Genomic DNA, 20,915 nt, shown 5'->3' with positions numbered 1-20,915 from the left:
AATCTCCACTCTGCCATGGAAGGGCCAGTCAGCCTGACTTTGGATGAGCAGAGAGGGCGGTGAGACTAACAGGAAAGCAAGGAAAACAACGTAAGCCGCTTTGAGTCCCAGTTGGTGAGAAAGGCTGGGTATAAATGAAATACATAAATAAAATAGCTGGGTCCTTGGAGGAACTGGGTCCTTGTGTGTATATTGTACTTTACACAGGCCTGTAAAACTGTGGAATGAGTTGCAGCGCATTTTCTGAATTATTCCATTCAACTTTAAGCCTCCACCTGAAAAATATACATTTGAGAGGAAAAAGTTCAAACAATGATGAAAATGCAAAGAAGCACATTATAAAACCAAATGGATTCTGAACCAAAAATCCTTCTTGGACTATCGTTTTACAAGTGTTAGAATTATGTAAGTTAAAAAGGAATGAAAGTTTGCAAGTGTTCTATAATATAAGCAATGTGTATGTTGGCGTTAAAATATGGCTTACTGGCTCTATAAACCTCAAGTACCAGTAGAGGAAAAAAATTACATCTGTCTGTAGGCCAAAAGTATATGTGAGCAAAAAATAAAGGCCAAAGGGTGACTTTTGTAAGCTAGATATTATGGAGGGAGAGGTGACTATTTCTCCCAGTGGAAGAAGCTTGGCACTATGCAGCCAGCATTGAGAATGTTTAACTTGGTGTTTTAAACCATAATGCTGGGGTTCTAATTTGTGTATTTGCATGTAATGTAAACCTGTTCATTGCACATGTAAATTTCAATGAAAACAGTATAATTTAAAACTTCTTGGCTGGATTGTGCCTACTATTTGTTGTGGTCCTTTTAGACTTATTTGAATAAACAGTTATGACTCTTGTGATGTTTCTTATGTCATTCTCACTTCTGTTTAATTGTACTAATGTTCTAATATGAATAAAATGAGTATGACTTGTGACATTCTTAGAACTACTATAAGAGCTGTTTAAATATACCGCTTACGAAGACCTTATCAAAATTCTTTCCTCAAATGTATCTCTCCTGTATAATAATTCTCTTAGCACGATTCAGATATTCTCCCATTGGCTAAGCTGCCTGTTGCTGCTTCACATAGGAGAGAAAGAAATCCTTCCCTCGATTGGCTGAGGGAGAGAGGAGGCAAGGAAGACCCAGAGAAAGTCTTGATTGGCTGAGAATTCCTCCTTCTCCTCCTCTGGAAGAGAAACAGATAGAGATGGGGTGAAAATGGCATGTTGTGGCAGCAGAGCAAATAGAGGGAGGGAGGCTTCCCAATCCCCTGGTGCCAGCAGGGGTACCCTTGGTTTTCCAGGCTTCACCCCACCCCCAGCTAGCTGGCCAGTGGGGGGAAGCCCTACCCCCACAGCCACCCTGTGTCTTTAGATCTTCTGCAGGTTTAGAAGCATGCAAACACTTTGTGTTTTAAAATGTATGTGCGTGTCTTTAAATTTGAGCAGGAAGTGACAGCTGCATTGGGAGGGGTCAGCAGCAGAGCCATGTGTGAGAGAGTGAGAGCTTGTCCCTCTGCTTGCTTTCGTATCAGACGTTTTTGTGTAGGAACTAGAGCCAGTAAGTGTGTATGTAAGAGAGCAAGAGCAAGAGAGCACAGTCTCTGTGCTTGTTTTGCATTGTTCCAAACGTTTTTGTATGGAAACCTGTTTATGGGATGGAGGAAAACTTTGCCTCTCTCTCTTTTCATTGACCTTTATTAGTCTGAAAAAGTTGGCTGGATATACAGCAGCTCCTGTGTGTAAAGCCTCAGTGAGATCATGAAGACTATTCTGGGAAATTGCACTGCTGTATTTTTTATTTTATTTTAGAGAATGGGAAAGTCTCCTGGCTCCACCCCCAAAGTCCCCAGTTATTTTTTGAGTTGGACTTGGCAACCCTAGAGGGAGGAGAGAGGGAAAGCCAGAGAGAGAGAGAGAGAGAGAGAGAGAGAGAGAGAGAATGAATTCCTGTGTTTAAGACTAACAACATTATCAGAGAGTGTTGGTGTGAAAGGTATCACTAAAGGCCTTTGAGGGAGAACTCATTGAGCCCTGTCCTGACTAGAACTGCCAGTTCCAGATTGGTAGGAAATTCCTGGAGCTTTTATGGTGGAGTTTGAGGAGGGCAAGGTTTGGGGAGGGAAGAGGCCTCAGCTAAATATAATGTATATAATCACCCTCCAAAGTATTTATTTTCTCCAGGGGGAGAGAGATCTGTTGTCTGGAGTTGTGATACCAGGAGGTTTTCAGGCTCCTCCTGGAGGTTGGCTACCTTAGGCCTGGTTGCTTGCTACTGTTCAGCAGCGGCTGTCCTAAGACAGCCAGTATGGCATAGGAGTTAGGTAGGCTTCCCAACCCTCCCGCTCTGGTGGGAGACCCCTGGGTTCGCAGCCTCATCTCCCGCTCTTCAAAAATCAGGAAGCGGGGGGTGGAGGGGGGGAGAACATACCTGTAGGCTTCATGTTATTATAGAGCTCCTGAGCCGTTTGTAAAATGTATGCCCCTTTAAGGCTGGGCAGGAAGCAGGAAGGGCTTGGGAGAACGGCCCCTCCCTTTCTTTTGCTTTCGTTTTCACAGCAAGAGTTCTCCGGAAGAAGATCTGGTAAGTATTTGGATGTGAGAGAGAGGGAGGGAGCAGGGGATTCCCTGGTTTGGAGGCCCTCCCCCCCTTTAGAAAGCGTGGGGTGGGGAGGGAAATGTCTACTGGGCACTCTATTATTCCCTATGGAGAACGATTCCCATAGGGAATAATAGGGAATTCATCCGTGGGTATTGGGGGCTCTGGGGGGTCTATTTTTTGAGGTAGAGGCACCAAATTTTTAGTATAGCATCTAGTGCCTCTCCCCAAAATACCCCCCAAGTTTCAAAATGATTGGACCAGAGGGTCCAATTCTATGAGCCCCAAAAGATGGTGCCCCTATCCTTTATTATTTCCTATGGAAGAAAGGCATTTTAAAAGGTGTGCTGTCCCTTTAAATGTGATGGCCAGAACTCCCTTGGAGTTCAATTATGCTTGTCACATCCTTGTTCTTGGGTCCATCTCTAATGTCTCCTGGCTCTGCCCCCAAAGTCCCCAGATTTTTCTTTAATTGGACTTGGCAACCCTAGAGTTAGGGCTTCAGAGGAGGGTCTGCCAGTTCCAGGTTCTTGCTGTGGAAGCTGGCTTCCACAGACCAGTCACAGACTTTCAGTCTAACCTACTTCACAAGATTGTTGTACAGATCAAAAGGGGGACAAGAAAATGATGTAATTTGCTTTGTTCCCCCCTCTCCCCCACTGTGGAGACAGACTGTTGTTGTCACAATAAATACAGCCTTTGTAAATCAATAATCTGTGTGCTGAAAATACTGGTTATCTGGCCTTCTGTATCAAGATGTACCCCTTTATTGTTGACAAAATTCAGTTAAATTAAAGAACTGCTAAGTTCCATTGTTTTCAGGGGAAGAAAACACATAAAATCAGTGGGATTTAAGGTTTTAACTTCACCTGGACCATGCCATATATCTATAAGTATCTGCTAAATTAATCTTCATAAACAACTGGTAGTCACTTTTTAATGCAGAATTTGAGCTAGTTGTAGAACTGGAGAGTTTCAAGCTGTCTGATCTGTTCTTCACTATATTTTATGAGAATGAAGTCATCTCTTGATGTTTCTTGTAAAGGGGATTTTGGATTACACCTCAGGGATTCTGTCATGGTTATAGTTTTTTTAAAAAAAAAAAAATCTTAAAACTGCTATATTTTTATGATGACTGCTACTTTTACAGTCCACGTGACCCAAAATATAATTGCCTATTCACTCATTTTGCCCTGGAGGCACAAATTTTTAATGTCACAAAGTTTCAACATTTTATAAATTTGGAGGAAAATACTGTAAAGTGTTTTGCAAATATGTCAGCTGCACAGAATCCTCTTTTCTTCTTCATTTTGTCTTTAACTCCCTATATTCACACTTTTCTGGCATTTTGCACACTGAGTAGCTTTTATAACATGGTTATCTACTGGCTCTGCCCAACTTAGTTTAATTATGAATACTATTTCCAGTGTTGTCATCTTTCTCTCTTTCTCTTGACTGTGTTTGTTATGGCTTTTCTACTAGTGTTGCTGTTTATACATTGATAATATTTTAATGAGCTGCCAATTATTGTTGTTGTTTGTTTATTATACTTCATATAGTGCTTTGTAGTGTTTTGACTGATTATTGACCACATTTGTGTTTTGCCATTGCCCTCTTTGCTCTCCCCCCACCTTCCTCATGGGTCTGCAAACAGAACTCATGGTAAATTCAGGCCCCAGCTTCCATGTCTAGTTTATATTTGAACTTAATATAATTACCCATTTCAACTTGTTCACTTGTTTTAATCATGAAGCAGTTATTATGCTGGGTAAAATCCCATGGTCACAAATTCTTAAGAAGGGGGTTCAAGAGGGGTGGGAGTTTCTTAAAAGTGAAATATTGAAAGCACAATCACAATCTATGAGAAGAAAAAATGGAAGAAGCATAAAGAAGCCAAGGGGGCTCCATAAGCACTCTCTAAAGACTTGAGAAATAAAAAAGACTCATTTAGGAAATGGAAGGATGACCTTATAACCAAGGATGAATATAAACAAATCACCAGTTCTTGTAGAGAGTCAGGAAAGCTAAAGCTCAGTATGAGCTTAGCCTAGCCAAAGATGCTAAAAGCAACAACAACACAAAAAGGGTTCTTTTCTTATGTTCAGAGTAAGAAAAAGACCAAGCATTTGGTAGGCACGTTGCGAGGGTAGGAAAGTTAAATTGTAACAGGTGATGAAGAGGGTAGAATTGCTCAATTCCTACTTTTCCTCAGTCTTCTCTTCTGAGGGAAACACTCGACATGACAAAAGCAGAACATGTAATGAGGGTATGGAGTTTTAACCTAGGATCAGCATAGGGGTAGTACATAAACACCTAGTTTCTTTAAATGAAACCAAGTCCTCAGGGCCAGATGAACTGCATCCAAGAGTACTAAAAGAGCTTGCAAATGTACCGTATTTTTCGGACCATTAGACGCATCTAGTTTTTAGAGGAGGAAAACAGGAAAAATTTTTTTGAAGCTGTGCACCCAGATCTGGGCACCTTCCCCCTCTCAATCCTGCCTCCGATCCCAGCCCTTAGTAGAAGCAGCAGCTGAAGCCTGGCAGACAGGCACAGAGGAAGCGCCCCCCTCCGCAAACCCAGTGCTTTGCGAAGCGCTGCGTTTGCGGAGGGGGGGGGCTTCCTCTTTGCCTGTCTTCAGCTTCTGCTGACAGCAAGGGCTGGGATCCGAGGCTTGGCTGCCTCCGAACCCAGCCCTTGCTATCAACAGAAGCTGAAGCCACGCAGACAGGGAAAGAGGAAGCCCCCCCTCCACAAACCCAGCGCTTCGCCAAGCGCTGCCTTTGCGGAGGGGGGGATTCCTCTCTGCCTGGCTTCAGCTTGTGCTGATAGCACAAGCTGAAGCCACGCAGACAGGGAAAGAGGAAGCCCCCCCCCCTCCGCAAACCCAGTGCTTCGCCAAGCGCTGCCTTTGCGGAGGGGGGGGATTCCTCTCTGCCTGGCTTCAGCTTCTGCTGATAGCAAGGGCTGGGATCCGAGGCTTGGCTGCCTCCGAACCCAGATCTTGCTGTCAGCAGAAGCTGAAGCCACGCAGACAGTGACAGGGGAAGCCCCCCCCCTCCGCAAACCCAGCGCTTCGCCAAGCGCTGCCTTTGCGGAGGGGGGGGGGATGCCTCTCTGCCTGGCTTCAGCTTCTGCTGATAGCAAGGGCTGGGATCCGAGGCTTGGCTGCCTCCTAACCCAGCCCTTGCTATCAGCAGAAGCTGAAGCCACGCAGACAGGGACAGAGGAAGCTTCCCCCCTCTGCAAACCCAGCGCTTCGCAAGCGCTGACTGTGGAGGGGGTGGCGTGCTTTCTCCCTGCTTGCCTGCCTGGCTTCAGCGCTGATGCTTAAAGCAAGCGCTGGGATCGGAGGGGGGAGGGAGCAATCCTGGCGCTTGCTGTAAGCGTCAGAGCTGGAGCCGGGCAGGCAGGGGCGGGAAGCGCCGGGACGGAGGCAGCGGATCACCCCCCCCCCCGAGGAAAGTACGTATGGTACCTTCGCTCTATAAGACGCACACACTTCCCCCCCCCCACTTTTTTGGGAGGAAAAAGTGCGTCTTATGGTGCGAAAAATACGGTAATTTCTGAGCCTTTGGCTATTATTTTTGAGAATTCTTGGAGAACAGGTGAGGTGCCAGAAGATTGGAGGCGGGCGAATGTTGTCCCCATCTTCAAGAATGGGAAAAAGGAGGATCCGCGTAACTACCAACCTTTCAGCTTGATGTCTATACCTGGAAAAGTTTTAGAACAAATCATCAGTCATTCAGTCCTGGAACATTTAGAAAGGATGGCTGTGATTACTAAGAGTTTCTCAAGAACAAGTTTCTCAAGAACAAGAACATGGGTTTCTCAAGAACAAGTCATGTCAGGGATAAATATAAAGTTCTGCATTTAGGTAAGAAAAATCCCATGCGTGGTTATAGGATGAGGGAGACTTGTCTGGGCAGTAGTATGTGCAAAAAGGATCTAGGGGTCTTAGTGGACCATATGCTGAACATGAGTCAACAGTGTGATGCGGTGGCTAAAAAGCCAAATGCAATTTTGGGCTGTATTAACAGAAGTATAGTATCCAGATTACGTGAAGTGATAGTATTGCTTTACTCTGCTATGGTAAGACCTCACCTAGAGTACTGTGTTCAGTTTTGGGCACCACATTTTAAGAAGGATATAGACAAGCTGGAATGGGCCCAGAGGAGGGCAACAAAGATGGTGAGGGGTCTGGAGACCAAGTCCTATGAAGAAAGACTGAAGGAGCTGGGGATGTTTAGCCTGGAGAGGAGGTGGCTGAGAGGTGATATGATCACCATCTTCAAGTACTTGAAGGGCTGTCATATAGAGGATGTTGTGGAATTGTTTTCTTTGACCCCAGAAGGTAGGACCAGAACCAATGAGTTGAAATTAAATCAAAAGAGTTTCTGGTTCAACATTAGGAAGAACTTCCTGACAGAGCAGTTCCTCTGTTGGTGGTGAACTCTCCTTCTTTGGAGGTATTTAAACAGAAGTTGGATGGCCATCTGGCAGCAATGCAGATCCTGTGAATTTAGGGGGGCAGTATTTGTGAATTTCCTGCATTTTGCACGGGGTTGGACTAGATGACCCTGGACTAGATGATCCTATGATTCTATTAAACCCAGAACGCAATGCACATGGAAAAATTATACTCATTACTAAAATACATGTTGAAAATATAAGATACTGTGTAAACTGTCAGTTCCAGAAAGATATTGAGAGCTCAAATGCTCTCATATTTAAGCCTATTGAAAGATGTACAGCCCTAATCCTAGCCATGCTAAATTGGAATAAAGTCACTGGTTTAAGTGGTGGGGGTTCCTTCCAATGAAAGTATGCAAAAAATTTCCACCTTAATCTGATAGCAAGGGTTTAGGATAATCATCAGTGTGAATTTGTGTCATGCATAATGCCTGTTAAAATATACACTCCTCACAAGAACCCTGTACTCCTTTACATAACCTGGTATGTTACTGGAATGTTATCCTGCTTTCATTACCATTGAATATCAATTTTGTGGGACACATTGAAATAAGTATATATATGGCAGAGTCTTTGTTCCCCTCCCTTTTTTCACTTCTGATCTTAATTAAGTAAAACAATAAATATTTAGAATGGCATTCATTGGAAAATTTGATTTTGTTCTCTTATATTAAAATCTTGCTTGTGTTGTTTATACAGATGCAGGATCTTAAGCTGGTGGAACTTTACTGTGAAGGTAATCCACTGATTCAGAAACGTCCAGTTAGTGCCATACAAGAAGAGGACATTTTAATGCTTAAGGTTACTAATTAGAAAAATTATACTTTTTTTTTTTGCTTGTAGTTTTCAAATGACTTTGTTGTTAAATGCCAAAGTAATTTAAAGCACTGTCTACCAAATTATTCTAAAGAACTGATGAAAATTACTGCTACTCTGATGGATGGGTATAAAATTTTATAAACATTACCTGTAATTTGAAAAAAAAAGGCATTCTTTGGTGTTTCACCCCCTGTGACTCCTATGATGCAGGATTTTAAAAGTTTTGGCGGTGGGGTAGGGTTCTTTCTAAGATTATACCTACCAGGCAAATCTTTTCCTATACCTTAAACTATTTCAAAATCCTTTCTAGGCTTTCTTTGTTGAAACTAAAAAGAGATACGTGTGTGTAAAGTGCCATCAAGTCACAGCCAATTTGAAAGCCAGTAAGGGGCTTTCAAGGCAAGCGAGAAGCAGAGGTGGTTGGCCATGGCCTTTCTCTGCAGAGTCTTCCTTGGTGATCTCCCTTCCAAGAACTAACCCTGCTTAGCTTCTGAGAACTGATGAGAATGGGCTCATCCTCTCTAAAAACAGATACTGGCAAACTATTTGTTTAATACTGAGGGTATTGAAGTGATATTTTCATTGCCACATAGATAGTAGTAAACATGCCTTAGAAGTTGGTTACAATTAAAATTATATGCATTTAAAATAAATTTGCATCACCACAAATAGACAGAACTGGTAAGCAGATGCCACCTGTTTCCAGTACCAGATTAAACAATATTGTGTGACTTCTGTAAATGTCGTGTCTGCTACTATTAAAAAGTTCCTGTTTTTGTTAGAAGCAATCTTGAATCCCCATGATAATAGTATTTTTTATTCTTGTTTGTAGTAATGATCTTGTTGCAAGTAATAAATTATAAGCTGATTTATTTTAATAAACCCTCACACCAGTATCTAATTTTTAAAACAAAAACAGAACATAATATTTCCAAATTCTACCAAATAATCTTGTTGGGACAAGGCCTGCATATATCTTTCAGTAAAGAGCTCAGAGTAGCATTCATAAGTATTTATTCTGTGAAAAGCCAGAGGTCAACAATGTGCAGTTTTTATTAAAGGAAGTTTTCTACGAAAAAAGCTACCAATTTAAACATTAATTTGACATAACAGTGTGTTTTGTGCTCAAGAGTATAAAAGCAAAGGAATAACTAGGCAAGTTAAAATATTTATTTTAAAAAATTGATTTAATCGTGTTGTTTTATTTCATACAGATTATATTTTAGTTGCTTTTGTTTGAGTAGAAAAGAGTAGCATATTTGATGGAGTTCACTTACATTGTATAAGCAAAAAATATGAAATTGTAACCTTTTGCTCATACTCTCCTTACTTTTTATTTTCTGTCCTTTCAATCTGTAACTTTCTGATTCAAGTTCAGCAATTTGTTCTATGTGTCTTTTTCTTCGGAGTAATTTGAGGGAGAGTTTTGCACACAGAGCAATAGTGTGGATTTTCTGACAGAACAGCTTGCATCACCAATGTCATGGTCAGAGGTGTCACAGCTCCATCATTCCCCTGCAGTCTTTTTGTTCATGCATGCTAGCAATACTGTGCTAAAAGAAATAGAACCCATTAGACTGCTTTTGCATCTGTGCACTAGCAATAAATTGCTGGTGCATAACAGGAAGTACCTTCTCTACATTGATTGGTTCCATTTTCTTTCTGCTACATTTATTTAAAAATCCATTTGTGATTGATTGTTTGGTGTCACCAGCACATCAGTAAGATTCTTTGTTTTGGACACTGCACACTTCACAATTCATAATGTTAAATATGTGTGACTGGCTAGGTCTTAAGTCCTATTGGATGCATTTAATAAAATCATTACAAAGATGTAATCGAGCAAATCTGAAATACAAAAATTACAAAAACAGAACAGACAGAAGGTGACCTTTAGACTACAGCCCTTTTGCTAAATTTTCACCACAAAATATTTAAAAGTCTTTATTAGCATTTTTTCACTAGTCTTGTACCACTAAATAAAAAAGTGGTTGTACAGCAGTTGCAGGGAAGGAAATGGCAGAAAGTGACTGAATGGGTGGAATACTTCTGTTGGGAGTGAGGGGGTAGGAGTTAAGAGGCAGCAAAGGGCTGGGAAGGGGGATCTGATGGAATCATTATGCTCTTGGATTTGCTTCAGTTTTGAAGTGAATGAAAAAATAACTTGCCATGACTGCACTCTCAGAAAACTCAGGGAGAAAAGGACAGAAAGTGAGATAAGCACTAGGAGGAAAATGTATGCAGAAATGGGGGGGGGGGGGAATCCCAGTGGACAAGTAGTCTGAAAGCCATGGAAAACACACATGCATAATAGGCTTATGGTTCCTTTGTAGTTAACAAACATGGGATTCGTGGCTTGAAGTAGGAATCTTAGAATGCAATCCTAAATGGAGACACACCCTTCTAAGTACACTGAAGCCAATGGGCTTGGAAGGGTGTAACTCTGTTTCAGATTACACTGCAAGGTGAAGCCAGATATAATGCCATTGTATCCACCCTCCAAAGAAGCCATTTTTTCTAGGAGGACAAATCTCTGCTGTCTGGAGTTCAGTTGTAATTTTTTTTTTTGGGGGGGGGGGCGGTCTCCAGCTACTCTCTGGAGGTTGGCAACCCTAATTGTGGTCAGAGCCAGCACGTCCATTAGGCAACATTCGGCAGCTGCCTAGGGTGCTGGCTCTTCAGCGGCACATTGTTTCTGCTTCCTGAGGGTTGGAGAAATCTTCCGACCCCTCAGCAAGCAGAAACAACGTGGGCTTAACTTTCAGTCCCGGGCACTCTCAAGCACCCAGGACTGAAAGTGCTGCCTTGGTTCTGCTTGCTGAGGCTTTGGAGAAATCTTTCAGCCCCTCAGCAAGCAGAAACAACGTTCCAGTTGAAAGTGGCCAAGCAGCGCCTTTCCATGAAGGCGCCGCTTGCAACCCGAAAGGGGCCAGTCGCCTTTTAAAAACTACACTCTTTGGAGGCTTTCTTGGAAGCCTCCAAAGAGTGTAGTGCAGGGGGAAAGCGGTGGCACGGCAGTACTCTCGTGCGCCGCCTTCCGCTCTCTAGTCCCCCTTACGATGATGTCACTTTTAGTGACATCATTGTGGTGCACACATGCATAGTGTGTGAAAAAAAACAACCAAAAGGGAGCTGAGGGGGGCACAGCACGAGGGTCTACTTTTAATGGCAGATCCCTTAGCGCTGGTCCTTACTGTGGTACATTTGTTTACCTCCCACAGTTTCCCAACTTTTCTTTAAACTTTCTCAAACCTGATTTTCTGTGAAGTTTGGAAGAAGTTCTAGGTGGTTACCATGTAGATAGCAAAGGCTGGTTTCCTTCCCCTCTGCATGGCAGACATTTTGCATGACACTGTCATTGTGGCATGCATTTCCTCCCCCTATTTTTTTTTAAATAGGCAGTTGAATATAATTATAACAATGTGTAACAGGTCCTCTAAATTCCCAGCTTTCACCCTAAACTCCATCCTCCCTAGGTGTTGCCTGGCAACTGGTAGGGGATGGGGGGATTGACCAGGAGCATCAGGGAGGCTCACCCAGTGTGTCATTGACAATGTGACCGGAAGTGACATCACCACTTCTGGGACATTGGGGGTGACACTCTGGTATTGAGCAAAAACTATATGGTAAATTTGGCTTCTACAATAGAGTTTGTGCCCAAATACCAGAGTATTAGCCTGACAACCCAGAAGTAATGACATTACTTCCAGGTCATGTGGGCAGTGATAGAGACATGACTCTTCACATTGGATCTCTTTCTTTTTTCAGGGTAAATTCCTCCCGTTGACCAGCTGATAGGTGGCAGGGTGTTGGGGCCTGGCAGTGGGGGACCTCCACTGGGATGTCTGGCAACCCTACACCCCCCCAAAAAAAACCTCTAGGAATTTTAAAAGCCAGAGGTGGCAACCCTACTGCCCACATCAACGGGGAAACTGCATATGTCTGTTTCCCTGTGGAAATTACTCTAGTTACATTTTCCACCTTAGATAAGAGAAAAGGCTGAATGTCTGCCTTGTTTTCATGAGCCTGAACTTTGGAATACCATTACAGTTCATTATTATGTGCAAAAATGTTTTAATCACCCATTGCTCTAGAACATAAAGGGAAAGTAAAACACTCTGTCCCCACTTAGCGAAAACAGCAAATAATTGCTCGTATGTAGAATCAAGAATAGGATTCCCATTCCCATGTCTATGGCAGAGGTTCTCCCAATTTCAGGGCCTCCAACCCACTGGCATGGAGATGGCTGGTAGGGGGAGCCCTGCCTCCAAAGAGCTCTATTGTCATCTAACGTGCCCAGCGTGAGCACAGAGGAAGCTCTAGCATTTGGGTAAAAAACTCAGTGGTGCAAAAAAAGTACTCCACTAGCATCCAGGTAAGACCTCGCAAGCCTAATAAAGAAAACTTGCAGGGGAGGAAATTAGGGGTGTGCAAAAAAAATAATAATTCGGAATTAATCAGATTCGGAAATATACGGTGCCAAAAAATTCGGAATACCATATATTTTCAAATACTAGTACTTGGAATAGCCATATATATGGTAGATGTATGGCTATTTCTGAATATACGGCCCCATTATACCCTATAGCCATTGAAATCAATGGCAAAATAGGGTATATTGGAATCTGCCTGGAGGGGAGAGGGTTTGAGGGAGAGCCCCCAAATTTGCAGGGGACTCTCCCCTACAAACACCCCAAGTCCCAAAAAGATTGGACCAGGGGGTCCCATTCCAGGGGCACCCAAAAAGGGTGCCCCTATCCCACCATTATACCCTATGGGCTTTTGAAATCAATGGCAACATAGGGCATAATTAGAGACTACTGGGGGCAGGGGGTTTGAGGGAGAGCCCCCAAAACTGCAGGGGCCCCGCAGGGGACTCTCCCCTACAAAACCCCCAAGTCCCAAAAAGATTGGGCCAGGGGGTCCCTGTCTTTGGGCTCCCCAAAAGGCCCATTGCCACCAATGCTGGGGAAAGCCCAATTAGCCACTGTGACGGAAAGCAATGGGTTAAGCATAAGCTGAAGACGCACAGGGCTGCGTCAGGTGACCTGAGGGTGGGGGCAAAGTGCTCTGAGCTCTCAGGGAGGGAAAAAAAGTTAGTTTATGACAAGAGACTGCTGAGGCAGGAGTTCAGTCAGGAGTCTGTCAGTGGTGGAGCCTGACAGAAAGACTGAGAGGGTCAGTTGGGGCCTGAGACGGGCTGAAAAGACCGCTGATCCTGAGTGGAAGCTGGAGACGGAGACGGGGAAGTCTTCCAGAGACGGCCAGCTTGACCTAACCAGCCGAGAGGGCTGTGTGTGTGTGTGAGTCAGTTAAAGACCTGAACGGTCGCAGACACCAGGAAACTACGCTAAAGACCTAGTGAGGAGGTTGAGGGAGTGGATGTGGGTCGGAGACACCAAGAAGGGCTGAGAGAAGAGTCTTCAGTCGAGGGGTGTGACTAGACACATCTATCCCAAGAGGCCAGACCTTGGCTAGAGTGGGAGAGTGAGTTAAAGGTGGACTGTGTAACTGTGCAAGACTCAAGAAAGTAAAAGTAATCGTGAAGCCTGAAACAAAAGATTAAGCCTGTGTAAATATATCCCATATCCCCAGTTTAAGACTGTTTGTAACAATAAATCTGTGGTTTTAAGTTCAAGTTCTCGTGAGCCTATATTGTGTGAGGAAAAATACAAAGCTGCTGTGGTCCCATCCATCTAAACAAGTAAAATACCCCGAAGAGACTGAAATTTAGAGATCCAGTAAGGCCGTGAAGCTGGCGCTGCGATAATTGGTTGCCAGCGTCGGGATTTCGAAGAAAAACCCCAAAATAAGTGTCACTAAGACACACAGAAAGTAGAGGGACACTGCAGTGAAGGAATTAAGACAGTTTTGTGAAAAATTCCTGTCAGAAATGGCTCCTCCTAAGAGAACTACCACAGCCACGGGGGATGGGCAGACACAAGAGGAGATTCCTGAGGAGAATCCTACTCATAGCATAGAGGCTATGAAAATACAGTTGGAATTGGCCAGAATAGAAGCAGAAAAACAAATTCAGATGGCCAAAATTCAAGTAGAAAGAGAGGAGAGAGAACACAGAGAAAGGGAAGCGGAAAGAGAGAGAGAGCACAGAGAGAGGGAACATGAAAGAGAAAAAGGAATGGAAATGGCTAGGCTGGAATCAGAGAGAGGAGTGGAAATGGCTAGGCTGGAATCAGAGAGAGAACACAGAGAAAGGGAAGCAGAGAGAGAACATGAGGAAAAAATGTACAGGTTGAAACTCCAGGAGATTCAAGGAAGGCCTGAGTCTCAACGTGATACTAGAAATGAGAGGCGCCTCACAGTAGAACAAAAGAAATTCCCCAAGTATCAAAAAGGGGATGATGTAGAAGCTTTTTTGTTTAATTTTGAAAGAACATGTAAAGATTTAAGAGTTGCTGATGAGGACAGAATGATTTATTTGAGACCTCAGATCTGTGGAGAGTTGAGTGAAATCTACTCTGAACTGAGGGATGAGGAGACTTCTGATTATCAATTGTATAAGGAAAGGGTCAGAGTCCGCTTTGGCTTAACAGCAGAGCAAAGCAGGAAAAAATTTAGAGAAATCAGAAGGAAGCCTGGAGAAACATACTCTCAACTAGGTTGTCGGTTAGACAGAGCCCTGAACAGATGGGTTGAAGGGAGTAAAGTTTCCACTTTAGAAGACCTGAAAAACTTAGTGGGCTTGGAACAGTTTTATAACCAAGTCCCCTCTCAGTATAGGTGGGTTCTGAGAGACAAGAAGTTGAAAACAGTAGAAGAAGCAGCTATGATTCTAGATGGGATTGAATCAGATCTAGGGAGATCAATGTGGACTGCTCCAACTAAAAAACCCCGAGTCTGGAACTCTCCAGAGAAGTCTGGGGCGGGTAACAACAACCCTGCAAAGCGGTACAGTCCACCTCCATATAGAAGGACCCAGGCTGCTTGCTTCCAATGTGGAGGAATTGGGCACTATGCCAAATTTTGCCCAGAAAAAGGGAAAAAGACCCCACCAGCTAAGACAGTTAAAATAGTGCAAAGTCAAAAGCAAGAAGTAGAAACAAACCCCTCACTTCCAGAGAACACACCACCAGAAAGACCCAATAGTGTTCTGAAAGTGTGGAAGGTGCAGGAGAGCTTGAGTGAGGAATATACTGAGACTGTGACAGTAAATGACGAGGAAGTCAAGGCTTATAGGGACACAGGGGCGCAGGTTTCCCTAGTACAGCCAGAATTAGTAAAAAGTCATCAGTATTTGCCTGGGAAATCTTACACCATAAAGGGCATTAAAGGACCTACATTTGAAGTGGCCCTAGCAGAAGTTCCTATCAAGTATAGAGAGTTCCAAGGTGATTGGATTGTGGGAGTCCTGAGTGACATAGGAACATCGCTTCTATTGGGCAATGATTTAGCTGATGAGTTAAAGAGACAGCAAGCTAATCCTGTCAACATTGTTACAAGAAGCAGGCCAGAAGCAGCTCCTGAGGTGTGTGTACAGCAACCAGCAGAAGAAGAGGAAACAATGTTGCAGACCATCCCTGCTGCAGAATTCCTCAGAGAGCAGCAACAAGATGACAGCCTGAAGGAACTATGGCAGAGAACTGGGGAGATGACAGAAGAAGAGTGGGAGAGCATGTTTGGCTCTTTGGAACCCTCTGAGGTGGCCCAACCAGTGAGCAGAGGACACAGCCAAGCAACAGAGCAAGAAATCGTCCAGTCCAGCAAGCCTCTTCGATCAGAGTCGTCAGTTGGTATGTGTGCACCTTTGTCATCCTCTCCCAAGACAACTAATGGAACTGTTGTCCAAGCTAGGAAACCAACCGTGCAAGTTTTGAGCAGTATAGCTTCCCCATCTACATACCAGCTATGCATCACCACTTGTGAAACAGAACTGCAGCGGCTCATTCAGCAGAAGCAAGAACAATGCACCGCCGGAAGAATTGCCAAGCAGATGATGGAGACTGCAGACAACATGAGAAGATCGCAACGACGGCAGAAGCAGTGGTACGACTCCAAGTCCAGAGACAGAGAGTTCAAGCCAGGAGACAGAGTACTGGTGTTGAAGCCCAGAAAGAAGAACAAGTTAGATGTGGCCTGGGAGGGACCTTATATCATCGCCCATAAGGTCTCCAACGTGAACTATGTAGTGAACTTAAGTGAAGATGGGGAACAATGTAAAGTGTTCCATGTGAATATGCTAAAACCTTATTTTGACAGGGGTAATTTGGTTTTAGTTGCAAAGAAGGGAGTCAGGGAGGGAACTGAATTGTCGGGTTGGGGGAAAATATCCCAGGAAGAAACCATTAAGGAGGTTCAGTTCGCCCCTTCTCTTAATGGAGAACAGAGAGCCCAATTACAAACGATATTGGGAGGGTACAAAACAATCTTTTCAGATGTACCAGGGAAGACGAACTTAGTGTGTCATAAGATTGACACAGGGGATTCGAGGCCTGTAGCACTCCAACCATACAGAGTGACTGGCCCGAATGCCAAGTATGTACAGCAGGAGGTAGAAGAGATGTTACAACTGGGTTTAATTGTACCTTCAGAAAGTCCGTGGGCCTCACCTGTAGTCCTAGTACCCAAACCAGACAAAACTATGAGGTTTTGTGTGGACTACAGGAGATTGAATAAAATAACAGTACCGGATGTGTATCCAATGCCTCGCATAGATGAGTTAGTCGAGACCATTGGAGCTGCCAATTTTATTACCACCTTAGATTTGACAAAAGGTTATTGGCAGGTAGCTATGGATCCAAAAGATCAGCAGAAAACAGCGTTTATAACCAAAGAGGGACTCTTTGAGTTTACTGTGTTACCATTTGGGTTAAGGAATGCTCCCTCCACATTCCAAAGAGTAATTGACAAGATGCTAGTGGGACTGAAAGAATTTGCACTTGCATATATTGATGATATTGCTATTTTCAGTGCTACATGGAAGGAACATTTGCAGCATGTGGCCATTGTGTTACAGCGAGTGAAAGATGCGGGTCTCACCATCAAAGCATCTAAGTGTCAACTAGCCATGGCCGAGGTTAAGTATTTAGGGCATGTGCTAGGAGGAGGTAAGATCAAAGCAGATTGGGGAAAGGTGCAAGCCATACATGAGTGGCCTAGACCCCAAACCAAGAAACAAATTCGAGCATTTTTAGGTGTAGTAGGATACTACAGGAGGTTCATACCTGAGTTTAGCACGATAGCAGCACCGCTATGTGAGTGCACCAAGAAGAAGAACCCTGATCCAGTAATCTGGAATACAGAGTGTGAAAAAGCATATGAACATCTGAAAGTGGTTCTAACCACTGAGCCAGTGTTGAAAACTCCAGAGTTTTCAAAGGAGTTCACCCTCTTTACTGATGCATCTAATGTGGGGGTAGGTGCAACGTTAAGTCAGCAAGGAGAGGAAGGACTGTATCATCCAGTTCTGTATTTGAGTAGAAAGTTATTGGACCGAGAGCAACACCTCTCAGTAATTGAAAAAGAGTGTTTAGCGATTGTGTGGGCAATAGGTAAATTGAAACCATACCTATGGGGAAGGAAGTTTACACTGTGCACAGATCATTCTCCCCTGAAATGGTTGAACCAAGTTAAAGATACGAACAGCAAACTCATAAGGTGGAGTTTACAGCTCCAAGATTACAACTTTGACATCCAGCATATCCCTGGGAAGCAAAATGTGATTGCTGATGCACTGTCAAGAAGAATGTAAAGTTTGAAGAGTCTGTTTGTATAGTAGTGTTAAAGAATATTAGTCTGTATAACGGAGGAAGAATGTATATAATTTTGAAGTTGGTGTTATGACAAAAGTGTTATAACGTAGTGTAACCCAAGCAAGTGTGCCCATGTCCCATTGCTCAGCAAAAGGCTGAGACCTTTCGCCTTGCGCAATGTCTCAAAAGGGGGAGGGACATGTGACGGAAAGCAATGGGTTAAGCATAAGCTGAAGACGCACAGGGCTGCGTCAGGTGACCTGAGGGTGGGGGCAAAGTGCTCTGAGCTCTCAGGGAGGGAAAAAAAGTTAGTTTATGACAAGAGACTGCTGAGGCAGGAGTTCAGTCAGGAGTCTGTCAGTGGTGGAGCCTGACAGAAAGACTGAGAGGGTCAGTTGGGGCCTGAGACGGGCTGAAAAGACCGCTGATCCTGAGTGGAAGCTGGAGACGGAGACGGGGAAGTCTTCCAGAGACGGCCAGCTTGACCTAACCAGCCGAGAGGGCTGTGTGTGTGTGTGAGTCAGTTAAAGACCTGAACGGTCGCAGACACCAGGAAACTACGCTAAAGACCTAGTGAGGAGGTTGAGGGAGTGGATGTGGGTCGGAGACACCAAGAAGGGCTGAGAGAAGAGTCTTCAGTCGAGGGGTGTGACTAGACACATCTATCCCAAGAGGCCAGACCTTGGCTAGAGTGGGAGAGTGAGTTAAAGGTGGACTGTGTAACTGTGCAAGACTCAAGAAAGTAAAAGTAATCGTGAAGCCTGAAACAAAAGATTAAGCCTGTGTAAATATATCCCATATCCCCAGTTTAAGACTGTTTGTAACAATAAATCTGTGGTTTTAAGTTCAAGTTCTCGTGAGCCTATATTGTGTGAGGAAAAATACAAAGCTGCTGTGGTCCCATCCATCTAAACAAGTAAAATACCCCGAAGAGACTGAAATTTAGAGATCCAGTAAGGCCGTGAAGCTGGCGCTGCGATAGCCACTTCCTCCACTATAATTGCTGTGGGGAAAGTGGCTCTGGCCAGAGGGGGCTTTGAGGGAGAGGCCCCAAAACTGCAGGGCAGCTTCAGGGGACTCACCCGCATGCAACCCCCCTGGCCCAAAAAGACTGCACCCATCTGTGGGCATCCCAAAAGGAGCACTGTTCCCAATGGTGAGAAAAAACCTGTTAGAGCCACTTCCTCCACTGTAATTGTCGTGGGAAAAGTGGCTCTGGGGAGCAGGGGATTTTGAGGAGAGCCCCCCAAACTGCTGTGCAGCTTCAGGGCACTGTCCCACACAAAACTCACAAAGCCAAAATAAAATTGGACCAGGGGGTCCTGGGACACCCAAAGCCAAACCTAACTTCACACCAGAGAATCTCTATAGGACCCAAATGCACTACATCCATCTATCTACTCTATGAACCCTGCTGGCCTGGAACCAATATGAACCCAGTTGCCAAAGTCACTGCCACACAAAACACAATCTGCTAAAGGTCTGCTCTGCAGACCTGGCTGCAGCAAAACCAGATACCAGCTCTCCAGCTCTGCCCTAAACAACACGGGGAGAGCTGACCAAGCACAACAAGAATGCTGGTTCTGGGTCTCTCACCCAGATGCCAGCTTCCCTGCCACAGAACACACAATCTACAGATGCCAGCTCTCCAGCCCTGCCCCAAACAGTGCAGGGAGAGCTGGCCAAGCACAACAAGCATGCTGGTTCTGCGTCTCTCACCCAGATGCCAGCTTCCCTGCCACAGAACACACAATCTACAGATGCCAGCTCTCCAGCCCTGCCCCAAACAATACAACTCTCAAACAAGAGAAGCGGTGGACCACACCTAGCTCCACATCATTCTGTATCTGACACAAAGCAAGAAGCATTTAGACATACCTTGAGTGATGGATGGTTGGCTGGTCCAGGTTCTTTTGTGTTACCCAGGGTGCACCACGAGGAGGCGAGCCAGAGTTGCACCCCAAATGAGGAAGATCACTGGGAGGGCTTCAGATTGTGTGAGAGGAAGGGAACCATTCCTTCTCTCTCAGATCAGCAGCAACACACCAGCTATCACTGTCCCATTAGAGGGACCTCAGCATTGGTATGGCTGCTGGCTGCCTGTCATCATCACTGGCACCTTCCTCTTTCTTCCTCCTGCCCCTGAAAAAAAAAACTGGGTTATCCTGGCTGGGCCTGTGGGTGCTGTCGGTTACAGTTGGGGGCTACAATGGCCCTTCCAGTATTACTAGGCATGTGTGGATGGGGACTGGGGAAATTTGGATTGTTTTGCAGATTTTAAACCAGCATTCACTTTTGGTTTGGGGATGGATGAGGGGTGGGGGGTGGGGGTGCGCTGCCAATCATTTGTGACCGGCAGCTGACCGGCAGCTTGAGTGTCCGGAGCCACCTCCTGTGAGGTGTTCAGGGCAGACACATCATGTCTCGGGGCGGCAGGAGGGGCTGGCCGGCAGGGGGAAGTGGGTGGAGATGGAGGCACCTCGTGTGTCTCTATTTCTTCCCCCTCCACCCTATGTGGCCTCCCCTCCTGGCCATCCCCTGGAGGACTGCTGGTGCCTGTTGGAACCAAAGAAGGGGGCTGGTCCTCCTCAACCAGCTTCTCCTCCAGCTCCTGCACAACACTATGCACCCTTCTTAAGGTGATCGTTTTGGACAGAAAACTGTCCCCAAAGCTCATCTCCAAGGAGGGCTGCTGAGGCTGAGTGACATCAGCTGGAGGAGAGACTGCCCGAGCAGCAGACTCCTGCTCAGTGCTAGCACCTAATGGCACCTCTGCTTAGGGCGCCCCAGCAGCAGCCTCGATGAAAGGCGGGACTTCTTCATCACACTCTGGCCAGAGGTCAGAATGCTGGAAGGCAGCTGTGGAGTGGCCCTACGAACAAGTGGAGGGAGAAACTGGATCCTCCCCCTCCCCCTTCTCTCCACCCCTCTAGTCTTCTCCTTGGCCTTGCCCCCTGGGCCCCTCTTCTGCTGCCTGCCACTCATGTCACCCTTGGCCAGTCTCACACAACCTGAACTGAGAGTGGAGTTTTTTTTTTACAAACCTAACTCTCTACACTGTACCCTGAACCAATAGGTGCCCTGACCTTTTTAAAAACCCTTCCACCAAAACTTGTTTGCTTGTTCTTTTGGTCCTTCCACTAATTTTGGAAGGGGTGTTGAAAGACCTGAGTCAGATTGAGGTGACAAGAGAGGAGGTCCTACAACTGATTGACGAATTAAAAACTAATAAGTCACCAGGTCCAGATGGCATACATCCAAGAGTTCTGAAAAAACTCAAAGTTGAACTTGTGGATCTCCTGACAAAAATATGTA

General features: G+C 44.9%; 1 protein-coding gene across 1 annotated transcript in view; it reads left to right on the top strand.

The window, feature by feature from the left end:
* LRRC69 (leucine rich repeat containing 69) overlaps window positions 1-20,915 on the top strand; it is a 56,447-nt gene that overhangs the window by 19,888 nt on the left and 15,644 nt on the right. The window contains exon 6 of the mRNA XM_060243518.1: window positions 7,771-7,872. Within this exon, the coding sequence (XP_060099501.1) occupies window positions 7,771-7,872 (102 nt within the window). The remainder of the gene's footprint in view (window positions 1-7,770; window positions 7,873-20,915) is intronic.

This window comes from Heteronotia binoei, chromosome 7 (genome assembly GCF_032191835.1).
Source record: "Heteronotia binoei isolate CCM8104 ecotype False Entrance Well chromosome 7, APGP_CSIRO_Hbin_v1, whole genome shotgun sequence".
NCBI classification, from domain to species: Eukaryota; Metazoa; Chordata; class Lepidosauria; order Squamata; family Gekkonidae; genus Heteronotia; species Heteronotia binoei.
Note: the sequence above shows the minus strand (reverse complement) of the source record. Positions and strands in the feature narration are given on the sequence as shown.